The following is a 12,411-nucleotide window of genomic DNA, read 5'->3' as shown; positions in this document are numbered from 1 at the left end:
TCCCCTTTCCAGTCTCGTCTCTGTTGAGCAGACGAGCACCCGACAAGAAGGTGGGAGGTCTCATTTCTAAAGTTTTTGGTATATGACTATGTGACGTGGACGGGGATCGAACTTACGAAACCTCGTTCATTAGGCGGGCACTATATCACAGTGCCACCATGCCCGATAAGTTGATTATCAGCAGTCGGTCCAAACGCTCACAAGCTACTGAAATTGGTTGTAAAATGGGGATTTTTCACCTAGGTCGCACTTCACAAAAGGGTAAAATTTCTCTGAGAAATATTCGTAGTGTTGACGGCTACTTTTTGTTGTTTGAATAGAATATTTTCTTGCATTGCTAACGTTAAGCTTATACGTTTAGTCTTCTGCATAGGCCTACGAATAAGATTTTGCTGTGTGTTTGTTTTCAGGGGAGGGTTCCATGAAAGTACTTGTCGGATTTAAGCGGGCAAAAGTCTATTTAATCCAATACTTATCATGGCTATAGAAAGAGTTGTCTCTCGGCCAATGAGGGAATTTCTCGGATTGGACAACTTGTCGGATGAAAAGTGTTGATGAAATATCCCCCTGAAGTTACTTCCACTGCAAATTGAATTTCACTTCAACGTTATCAAATCAAAAACACCATAATCATTCCTTACAGGAATGAACATTGTGACACGGTGCGAACATAATATAGTCACGACGTAATAACACGTAAAAATATAGTGATTGTGACTGAGCGTTTCCACCTTGTGACTATGGTCCGTATTCTGAAATCTGACTTAAATTCAAATTCTGGGTCCCGTAACAAAAAAGTTAGCGATTAATCGTACGCTTGATTTCCACGATTGATTGTACATTGTAGTCAATGTAATCAATCGTAGACAAATGTTCTACGATCATTGCTAAGCTTTGTGGTACGGGGCCCTGGTCTAAAGTTTTGGTTTAACTATGGATAGCCAACTTTGACACAAATCTCCAACAGTACATGTTTGATTTATCAGCTCACCTCTTACTCAGATCATTCATAACTCTCTGGGAATAATAACTGATGGTAGAGCAAAGTGAATATTCTTATTTCATTTCATATATTTCATTTTCGACAAAATACAAACCAAGTACAATCTTAACAAGTCGATTTCATAAACAATATATCAAGCTCCTTGAATCAACGTAAGATAAACATGTTATAATAAAAAAATACAAAGGAATATAATTTGCGAAAAATGGAGGATCCCACTAGAAAGCAAAACTTGTAACTTGTGGGCTCCTCAAAGTAAGATAAATTATGTATATTGAGACAAATTTTTTATATAAACGGGTAACAAAATTTTAAGATAAACGGGTTCATTGGATACATACATCGTTTGCAGAATTTTGACATTTTCGGCTTCCTATAGCTTTAACACAGACTTCGACCATGGTCTAAGTTAAACCGTACTTCCGACTACGGGCCTCTGTGTTCACATTGCGTCACACTGTTTCCTTTCTGGTATAGGGTTGCAACATTGGGTAACTTTTCATCCCACGTCTTAACACAATTGGGGTAGCCTTACAAAGGCTTAGAACAGATGAAAATATTCAGGTGTGTGTGTGTGTGTGTTTTTATACTTTTAATCTGGTTGTCTTTTCGATCCATTTATCCAGATATGCTTCATGATGATGGCAAGTTTTATCGTTGTTTGGACACCGTACGCTGTTGGTAGCATATGGGCTTCTCAAGTCGACAAAGTAAGTGTAGCCGCTTCAGTCGTCCCGACCATGTTCGCCAAGAGTTCCTGTATGATCAACCCCATAATATTCCTCACATCAAGTTCCAAGTTCCGGCATGACCTGGGCAAGTTGTGGAATCGCCCATCACCAGAGCACACCATCCGATTCGAAGAGCGCTCTCGGGAACAACGTTCTTTTTACGTCCGACAGAGCGCCCTCTCTGACGCCATGGGAAGCCATTCTGCTTCTGTCTACTATGACAAGGAGCGAATATACATCGGAGAAATGCATGCGGCGAGCATCCAGAAAGAATCAGACCTCTTGCAACGTGACCCAGAGGTCATATCAATAGGGTCGTCTACGAATTCTAGTTTGCAATTTGTCCTCAAAGATCGACAAAAGCGCTATAAGAAAAAAGCGGGAGAACCTAGCAAGAAATGTGTAGATACTCCCCATTTCCCTTATGACGACAGTGAGAGAGGCGTCATTGGCAAATGGATAAGGCCGAGGTCGCATTCAGTCGTATCTGACAATATCAACAGAGATGCCATTCAGTCAGTGAAAAGACCTACCAAGAAACGATCTGTGTCTCAGCCGGACATCCACGGTGCATCGGCAGAACTTTTCATCGCGAGTCCTTCTTGCAGTACAAATTTACAGAAGTAATCCAAATGCCAAATTCTGGGGCTACAATGTGCAACACCAAGCCGGTGTTAGTTCACTCATCGTGTTATCTCGACACAGAATAGTGAACCTTTACATCTTCAAAGAGTGTTGTTTATAAAGGGGTATTACCTTTTCAACAACAAAAAATATTGCCAGCTTCAGTGTCATTTTATTAAACACCAAAGGCCCTATTCCGAGGTATGGTTTATGTGAGACCTGTCGAACAGTAGAAAATTTTGGGAAGTAAAAAATGTTAGATTCTTGTTAACATTGTATGTTTCTCATGTTTCCTGTGTTTCCCTCAATGATCTTAATATGATTGAGAAAATTATTCTAATTATTATTCGCTGGCGAAATGATTTGAGTGTCAAACGAGCTGATAAATAACTGATCAAGTACTGTTACAGATTTGTTTCACAATTGGCTTTTCGATAATTAAACCACAACTTTAGACCAGAGTTTGAATTAAACACGAGATCAGAATACAGGCCCAATAATTGTTAATAGATTGTACTCTAGATTAATTACCACAGTTTATTTCCAACTCCTCAGATACTTTTTGCCCGGTCATTAAAAACCATTTTAAAAATAAAAAAATCGTAAATCCTACATTGCAAAGTTATTTCACATGAGAAAATGTCCACACTGTCCGTGGCTACGCAGTCCATCTTCAGAGATTTACTTTGAAGCTAACGTCAGTCCTGCAATTAATGGTACGTTTATCACCACCAAGTGGACTCAGTCTGGTTTGACCACTGAAATAGCGTACAATAGTAGCTAACGAACAAATGTTAAATGTTGACATTAATAGTTAGGCGAGCGAGTAAAAATTTGACCCTTACATATATTTTTGATAGCTTCAGAAATTATATTTCACCCTTCTCCTTTTCTTTATGTTCCACCTTTTTTCGTAGTAGTGAAAATGTAGGGGTCCATGCCCCCAAGCCCCCATCTGTTTGCCAGTGGAGCCAAGCGAACAAGGGGAAAATATCCTTCCGATCTACAATATTTTCACAAGTAATATTAGGTATATCAGGGTTTTACGGGTAGTGCAGTTTTTAAAGGTATGGTCCAGGCTGGAGATATTTATATATATCTCAATAAATAGAATAAAATTCACATAGCAAAATGCTGATAATTTGATCAAAATCGGGTAACAAATAACGAAGTTATTGAATTTTTAAGATTTGCATCATTCCAGTGAAAGATTAATCTAGGCATGTCTCATGAATATTCATGTGGTGGGCTGATGTCATATCTCCACTTGTTCTTGTGTATTTTATCATATAAAATAATTTTTTTTTCAAAAATTTTCAACCAAGATCTTAAAAAATTGGATTGACAACTGATTAAGTGCATTAGTTATTTATTGCTGCAACTTATTTCATCAGAATGGAGACACATCATTTACACATGAAAAATGAAACAATTATGATTTCATGTAATAACATAAGAAAAGGGAAAGTGGGGATGTGACATCATCAGCCCACCTAATGAATATTCATGACGATGTGCATGCTGTTTTCACAAAATATTAATAATCTTTAAAATTCAATAACTTCGTTATTTGTTATCCGATTTCGATGAAATTTTCAGCATTTTGCTTTGTGAATTTTACTGTATATATTTTCAGCCCGGACCATCCCTTTAACGGCAATGACATCCCCCATGAAAAAATACTAGGAAACATGGTGACCGAGAACTACCTTTTCAAAGAGAAACCCAGCATATGAAACACTTGATGAACTTCCATAGAGAATATTTTATTCATGTTCTAAAAATAAATATATAGAACTTAATCATATTACATGAAATATCTATTTTGGGAGCTACTCGCATATGACTTTGATTAGATTCATTTTTCTTCTACATAACAATATAACATAAATATTATACAGATATTGCCTACCTAGAGTTTGAATATAACATTTCTTCTCCCCGACGGAGTTATATTTTTCCCAAGGGATTATATTTTGCCCGAAGCGCGCAGCGCTGACGGTAGATATTCTCCCGAGGGAAAATGTAGTTTCGGAGGGGAGTTGAAATTTTATTTATTCCAAAGATAGACCAGGCAATATCTGTTATATTATATAGTCTATGGGGATTCGCCATCAGAGATTGCATTCATCATCCGGCTCCAACCCGAAATTCTTGCTACAGCTCTTATCCATCTACGTCACAATAGGAAATTGTTAAAAAAAACATCAAGCGCGTTCTTCATGCAATCGACGCGTTAACACTAGCGCGTACATCAAATGAACTACCTGATTATGCAACTTGTGCGCAGCGAGTGACGTCACCTTAGTGAATATAACGCCGCAATTGACAATACAACGCAGTTATATTCACTGAGGTGACGTTAAAACCTAGAATATAAAAAATGCGATCCTCGCAGCTATGGTCACGTGATTCGAATCTACATAACCTATGTAATATAACAGAATATCTTTTGACAATAAATCAGGCATATATCAGTTAACATAAAATCAGTAGCAGAATATTGATTGCCATTGTGGGCAAAAAATGCTTCAAAATTATGACAAACCGAAACATATATCATATAATCATATTATGAGCATAATGGATGAATACGAAGTATTAAAGTATCAATCAAGTAATAGAAAAAAGAAAAGCAGTCAAGCCTACACTTTCTATAATATACAATCAAGAAGAAAAACAATGATGATAATGAAAAATAAAGATGACGAAGATGATGATGATGGCGGTGATGATGGTGGTGGTGATGATGATGATGGTGGTGGTGGTGATGAGGATGATAGTGGTGGTGGTAATGATGATGATGATGGTGGTGACGTTACTTGATAAACACTTACAGTCCTAACTCTTTTAATACGGTTCAATCTATGTTTAATATTCTATGATTTTTAAAATGTATATTTTTTGTTCAATTTTGAATCTACGATTCCAAGCATTAACCAATTTTACTAACGCGTAGAGACACTTGGGTGTTTAATGCGTCTATTAAGAACTGTATCATTATTATTTTTGTTATAATTATTCGATGGAAATTCATCGAACCTTCAAAAATCTTCACCATTTTTTTAAAACTTTATCTACTAATATTAAAACCAAATCGTTTTCAGGGTGAACCTTCCCTTTAAGGACCTCCCTCCAACTTTCAAAGCAAATTCTGGATACATTTTGCGTTAATTTCTTCTCTTGTGTTTTCCTCCTTCACCCAACTTCCCCCTCCTCTAAAGTACACCCACCCCGCCCCACCACCACTTTGCCCCTTTGTGCGATCTGCACTCAGATCAAGACTTCAGCACAAAATAAATATCTGCTGAAAGGGTTTGAATTTAGAGACTTCATACAAGAAATGATTCTGAAAAACATTTCCAAGTCGTTTGCGCATGTGATTTTTTTTTCGCTCGGTGACTACGATCACTCGCATAATATTGAAACAAAAACGTTTTTGGCCAGGGGGCCGGCGGGACGGGATGATAATACAGATACCAATTCCCAGATGCATTATCAGTATATTCCCCCGCTGCCCAAGATATAGGTCATTTTCATTGTATTGAAATGACCAACGTAGAAAATTTTCAAGCCCCCGGCAGAAGCCCCCCCCCCCCAAAAAAAAAGAGGGTTCTAGTCTAAAACCACGCTTAGGACTTTTTTCTGGGGTTTTAATTTCCAAATGGTAGCGATCTTTCAGATTTTTTTTTTTTTTTTTTTTTTTTTTGGAGGGGGGGGGGGGGGGCGGAGCGCGGGGCGTTGCTTTAATTTGTCATTTTTAAGGGCCCCTACCCCTCCCCAAAGCAAAATATACCTCCCCCATGTATACTTCCTCAACCGCCCCTCCCCCTTAAACACCCCCTCCAAAACAAAACTTCTGCATTCACACATTTTGTTGCTTCACGGTTTCAGCGCAAACAAAATATCTGTTCAAATAGTCTGAAGTTTGAGATTAAACAAATACAAATACATATAATACATTGCAATTTGACTTTTGCGTAATGCTAGTCTGCGAATTCAGACCCCTTAAGATTCATAAACTCTTTATTACCCCAGGCAGCTACTCCCCACCACCAAAAATGTCTGCCATTATTTTTTTTTTAATGACTCTGGCACTAAGCACGACAATATCCCACAAATTTCATTTTTTTTTTTTTTTTTTTTTTTTTTTTTTTTTGGGGGGGGGGGGTCCTTTTCATGGCCCTTTTGGCCACCCCCACCACCTACGTTAAACTCCCGATTCGTATATTGCCAACTCGTCCAATCATTGCAGGGTCTACCTTCATTCAGTCTAATGCCATTCCGTCCATCAACATTTCGTCTAACAACCATTTGGTCCAATAACCATTGGGTCCAAAAATTCAGCTTATCACCAGCTCGTCTATGACCATTTCGTCTAATAACCAGTATCGGCCGCACAGAAACGCTAGTCCCGACCTTTCGTTTGAGGACGCGCACGCTTATTTACGACGGTAGTTGATTTTGGAAGAGACTTTTTGGGACCGTCATCTTGGTCGTAAAATTCTGTCATGCAATGCAAATTGTGTGACATGAGATTTTTTTTTCGTTTCGCATCTGCGACGGAAACATTCAATATGCGTTTCGTGTGCAAAATTCTGGTTGCTACTATGGTAACAGCGATTTATCCGATTTAGGACGACTTTCCAAATCCACTTTTGGTTCCTCCCAGAGCTCGAGAAGCCGCCCGGGGGGCCCACTCCCATTGAATAGTGGATACCAGGCGCGACCATACGTAAAAAGAGAGAGTGGGTAAGTACGTTACGTATAGGCCTATATATGTAGCGTTATAAGGGTGTCAAAAACGATGATTAAAATACTGAAAAACGGGATATATTTCCAATACTTGTAGGGTGTCACAACCCAAATACTTAAGAGATGCATTTTCATAATCTGGAAAAGACTTACTTCCCTTGTTTAGGGTGCTTTTCAAAACCCCATGGTCGCGCCTGGTATCCACTCATCAACGGAAGTGTACCCCCCGGGAAATCCCCCATTTCTGTGGAAAGTAAAACATACTGCCCATTACATTGTGTGCTAGAGGCATATCGTTTGTGTATAAGGAGCAGGCAAATGAAGAAAACCCCGCAAATTTAGATGTTTTTCAGACGGTTTATGGCCTATTGCATATGCTGTGTACATGTCAACGCATGCGAAAATGGTTCCGGCTGGAGAGGTGATCTGACTCATGGAATCAATTGCCAGTGATCCACCAATAATGCACATTAAATGCAATATCGATTCGATGGACTGTAATGATATATATCTAAGCATTATTTCGGTAAGTTTTTTCCTTACTCAATATGTACTCGATTTGTCTGAAAAACCACTTTCTTATCCATGTCATAATCTACATTTCGCATGTCTCCAGCCATGTCATAGCCATGATACAGGTACAGTCCCGCCCCGAGCTCAGGCAGGCAAATGGCATGGCATGGCATGCTCGGGGGTATGCTGGTATCATAGAGCTCCATGCTGGTATCGTATGAAAGAGCTTTGCACACGAAAAGCAAGATCTATAGGGCCTGTAACACAAAGCTTAGCAATGATTGTAGAACAGTTTTCTACGTTCGATTGTATTGACTATAATGTACAATCAATCTGAAAATCGAGTCTATGATTAATCGTTAACTTTTGAGTTACCCGACTCTAATCTCGCGTTGTAGAGGATTGCGAAAGGTGCCTATTAGCGTAACATTGCGCTAATACTGCGCTAACAAAGGGCCCTGTTACAACCGGTAATCTAGCCGCGATGGCTAATGTCAAAGTAATGCATTATTTACATCTGGGATCAACGCTTGACATCACAATCTGTATATCATTAACAAATCAGCTACTAACAACATGGGTATAATGATCGCACAGAAGGCACAGAAAGCACTGTTAGGGCGCCGTTAGGCGCGAGTGTTGTTAGAGGATTTGAGTTAGGCAAAATCTAAAATTTGTGCGTAGTGATCTAGATTTAACTTATAGATTTAGTTATGAATATTTGCACATCCTACAAGTTTAAAATCTTGTCAGGGAAAGGGTAAAGGAATGTAATTTATTATTATATAGGCCTACAAAAATGTCCTTATTATTACATTTTAAACATGAAATGACAGCAAGTAGTAAATATATATTTACTAATTTAATTTAAAAAATATCGTATAAGCTTTAAAATTATCAAGAAAATAAGCCTATCATGATAGTACGATGGAGATTATGTACCAAAAGAAAATGCAATCCCACTTTTCATCAGTTTCTTTTGTTTGAAAATGCTCTTCACAGAATTCACTCATCATGCTCATGATAGAATATTTGCCAATGATGATTATCATGCGATAAATGTCATCAGCTATTCTTCTTCTTTCTAATGTAGGGTCTATTCTTAAAAGTGTCTTCAAACACTTAAAAAAATTATATATCTATAATCTTGGAAGAAAAAAAAATCTTGATGAAAAGGATCATATCGTGGCACTAATCAACATCCCCCGCTGTATACCCATTCTTAAAGGGGTACTCCAGGCTCATAAAAATAGTACGGTTTGAACAGTAAAGTGAGACAAACAAAACACTGACAAATTGATAAAAAACTGTAAATGAATACAAATAATTATGGCATCTTAAAATTTTGCATTAGGCCCTATTTCGGTGAAATTTATATTCATGTCTTCAAGGAATATGCAATGAGGGTCTGTTGTATCATACAAAATTAAGTTTATTTAAATTTTGTCCACCCAGAATATTGCTTCAGAGATCATCATTTTGTTACTCGGGTGACATACACACATTTGAGACAATTCTGCTGGGCCTTTTATTTTTAGATTATTAGGAATTCGGCTAAGCTTCTGTGAGTTGATCGATACCGATAGGCCTGCTGTTAGTGCTCTGTTAGTTTAAACAGTGCGTCTAGGCGGTGGTCGCCCGTGAAAGATGTGACTGGCCCTGCTGTTAGCGTTCTGTTACGCTCACAACGCTTCTGTGCGGCCGCCACAGTTGGTCCGATACCCATTTTTTCATTCATTTCGCCCAATTAACACTTATCCAATTAGACTAAATGGTTTATGGACTAAATGGCTATTGGACCAACTGGTTTTTAGACGAAATGGTGAGTGGACGAAATAGCAATTAGACCATGTGGATAGTGGTCGAATTGATGATAGATCAAATGATAGAAGACGAGTTGGCAATTAGACGAATTGGCATTAGACCAGTTGGAAACAAACCCCACCAGGAATGCAAAGATATCAAACACATTTTTCCCCATCCGGGTACATATTCACCTCACCTGGGTCGAGTGCAGCACAGTGTCAGTGTGGATAAATTTCTTGCTGAAGGAAAACACGCCATGGCTAGGATTCGAACCCACCAACCTCTGAAAGACGAGTCAGAACCACTCGACCACGACGCGCCCACAAGACGGAGTTACTTATAGGGCATGAATGTACGCGTCACACTCTAAAAACAGTCTAGATAATGTGATCACATTGCTGTATTCCATAGACACCAGCACCGTTCTACGCTTTGTTTTCTGAAAAGGACCATTCTGTTGGTAGTAATTGCTTTTCTCTTTGTAATGATGGTAAGGACTTAGGATCATCCAGTAATGATAGTGAGTTAAGCTGAGAATCTCCCTTTTGAGAGGGATATTTAACTGAATATTCATTCCATGCGACTTTATGTGACTTTTGCAATGCTTGGTCACCTATTATTTTTCATGTGATAAGAAAAATATAAAAAGGGAGGGAAAAGGTGAAAGACGTGACAAGGAAACAGAAGAAAATAAAGAAAGAAGAGCATTCGAAATGAAGGGCTTATTCGTTCAATTACAAAATACCTTTTTGTTTGTTGAAATAGACGTCGTCTTTAGGTCATCTTCCCTTTTTAAATCAAAATACCCTGTCAATATTTTTGTCTCTAATTTACAAAATCCTTTTTGTTTTATCTTAGAAAAGAATGTATAGTTACATGTCATATTTCTAAGATAAAATAAAGAAGGATTTTGCAATGATAATGCCCAAACCCAATGCAGGTAATCATTTTGCATACCAACCGAGTGTCTACTTCACTAAATCAATAACTCTTGAGTATAGATGTGCATCTATCTGCAGTATGCTAAGCCCCGCCCCCATTAACATCCACGACATCATTTTTTGCCCCTTGTGATGTCACAGGAGGCAGAAATAAGCTAACAATACACAATGCTAGGCAACTTGCCATAACTATCCGCCCTTTCACACGGTAAAAAAAATCGTAATTTGAATGATTCCAGTGAAAAATAATTTTAATGACGAATTTTTAGCACGTGTGAAACCAAACTAGAATCACGAACGCTAATCACAATCACGAATTCAAATTCTCCTCTGGAGGTGAATTCCAGTTAAGTTTCACTCAAATTCAGGTACAAATTTTACGTCTGAAAGGCTTGACCTCCAAAACATTTTTTTTTGGGGGGGCGGAGCTTACGTGACCTTTCAAGCACTTCCGTAGATAAAACAATTGTCATGCACTCACTATAATTTGTATTTGCGATGCAGTGCTTTGATTGACATGTCACAAAGGACACAATACCGCCTTCGCTCAGGAATTCGAATTCAAATCACAGTTTTCGAGTGAACGTGTGAATGGTACGATGATTCTAAAGACGAATTGCAATCACCAGAACAATGATGATTCGAGATTCTCGTGTGAAAAGGCCCTACGTGCCATTGCTAACAATAAAAAAAATCACAAGTCTTCAAACAACGGGCCTGCATAGCAATCATTCCAACTGTCATTTACCACCCTTTCACACGGGGAAAAATCGTAATTTGAACGATGATTCAAGTGAAAATAAGGCTAATGACGAATATTTAGCACGTGTAAAACCAAACTAGAACATGATTAGAATCAGGAAGGCTAATCATAGTCACGATTACAATAGCAATCATCATTACAATGATTCAATACTGCTTGGAGGTGGTATTGTATGAAGCAACGGTACATACCGCCCTTTCACACGGTAACAAAATCGTAATTTGAATGATTCCAGTGAAAAATAAGACTGATGACGTATTTTTGGCACGTGTGAAAACAAACTAGAATTACTAACGCTAATCACAATTATGAATTCAAATTCTACTCTAGAGGTACAGGGCCTTTTCACACGTGAATCTTGAATCATGCCCACACACGAGTTTCACGGTCTTAATTGCTTCTGCTTTATCAGCATTCAATTCCAGATCAGACTCTACTATACAACTTCCATCCATTTGTTCACCCTGTCCTGAAGGCCCGGTCCCACAGTACTTACGGATGCAGAGAGGATGTAAAACGGAAAATAATCTTGCCATCCGTTGGAAAACGTTATGTATCCGCTCTGTACTTTTTGCATACGTGTTTTATACGCACTATATCCATCGAGCATCCGTCCACTGTGATTTCATTGTTCGCCCATTTTGTATTGTCTGGAGCGGATGAAAACGGATGAAGCCACCCCGAAATTTTGCTTGTCCGCTTGGACTAGGCCTTCAAGGCCTGCTCCGACTGGCGGGCGGACACAGAACGTTTTCAAAACGGATGGTTTGGGGTAACTCTTAATGGATAAAAAGCATCCTTTGTTGTTGGGCACCCCGGTGAAATATGTCTTAACTTACCACATGTATGGTACTTAACATCTCAGCTCCTATCTTTAGGCCTCGCGCACTTCGAAGTATCGTTCAGCATGTTTGGCCAACTCCTGCACATCATGTGGGGTGTGATCACGGACAAATAGCACTAACCCACGCGAGCAACAAGCCAGCAATTGTATGCCTAAGTCCAAAAGCGCGTCAAAAGAACGATTACATTCTGAAAGCTCAGCCCATCGGTTAGCATATAATGTACGTGTTATGCGAGCTTTTTGCTTGCTTCACGAAAGCGTTTTCGCAAGCCTAATTATGCGGTAACTGCTGCAACAAGCATGTTCAAGCGCGTCATAATCTTTTGCTTCATCATGTTCATTGCAAGGCAAACGGGTATAACACTTGGAAACTTTACCAGGGTAGGATTTTGAGTGAGTGTCTGTTAAGACGAGCAAGGAGGCTACCACCT

General features: G+C 38.8%; 1 protein-coding gene across 1 annotated transcript in view; it reads left to right on the top strand.

Moving 5' to 3' along the window:
- LOC129269497 (rhodopsin, G0-coupled-like) overlaps positions 1–2,945 on the top strand; it is a 36,437-nt gene extending 33,492 nt beyond the window's left edge. The window contains exon 6 of the mRNA XM_054907006.2: positions 1,630–2,945. Within this exon, the coding sequence (XP_054762981.2) occupies positions 1,630–2,361 (732 nt within the window). The 3' untranslated portion in view covers positions 2,362–2,945. The remainder of the gene's footprint in view (positions 1–1,629) is intronic.
- The last annotated feature ends 9,466 nt before the right edge of the window (positions 2,946–12,411 follow it).

Source organism: Lytechinus pictus, chromosome 2 (genome assembly GCF_037042905.1).
Source record: "Lytechinus pictus isolate F3 Inbred chromosome 2, Lp3.0, whole genome shotgun sequence".
NCBI classification, from domain to species: domain Eukaryota; kingdom Metazoa; phylum Echinodermata; class Echinoidea; order Temnopleuroida; family Toxopneustidae; genus Lytechinus; species Lytechinus pictus.
The sequence above is the reverse complement of the archived record's forward strand: the minus strand, read 5'-3'. Positions and strand labels throughout refer to the sequence as shown.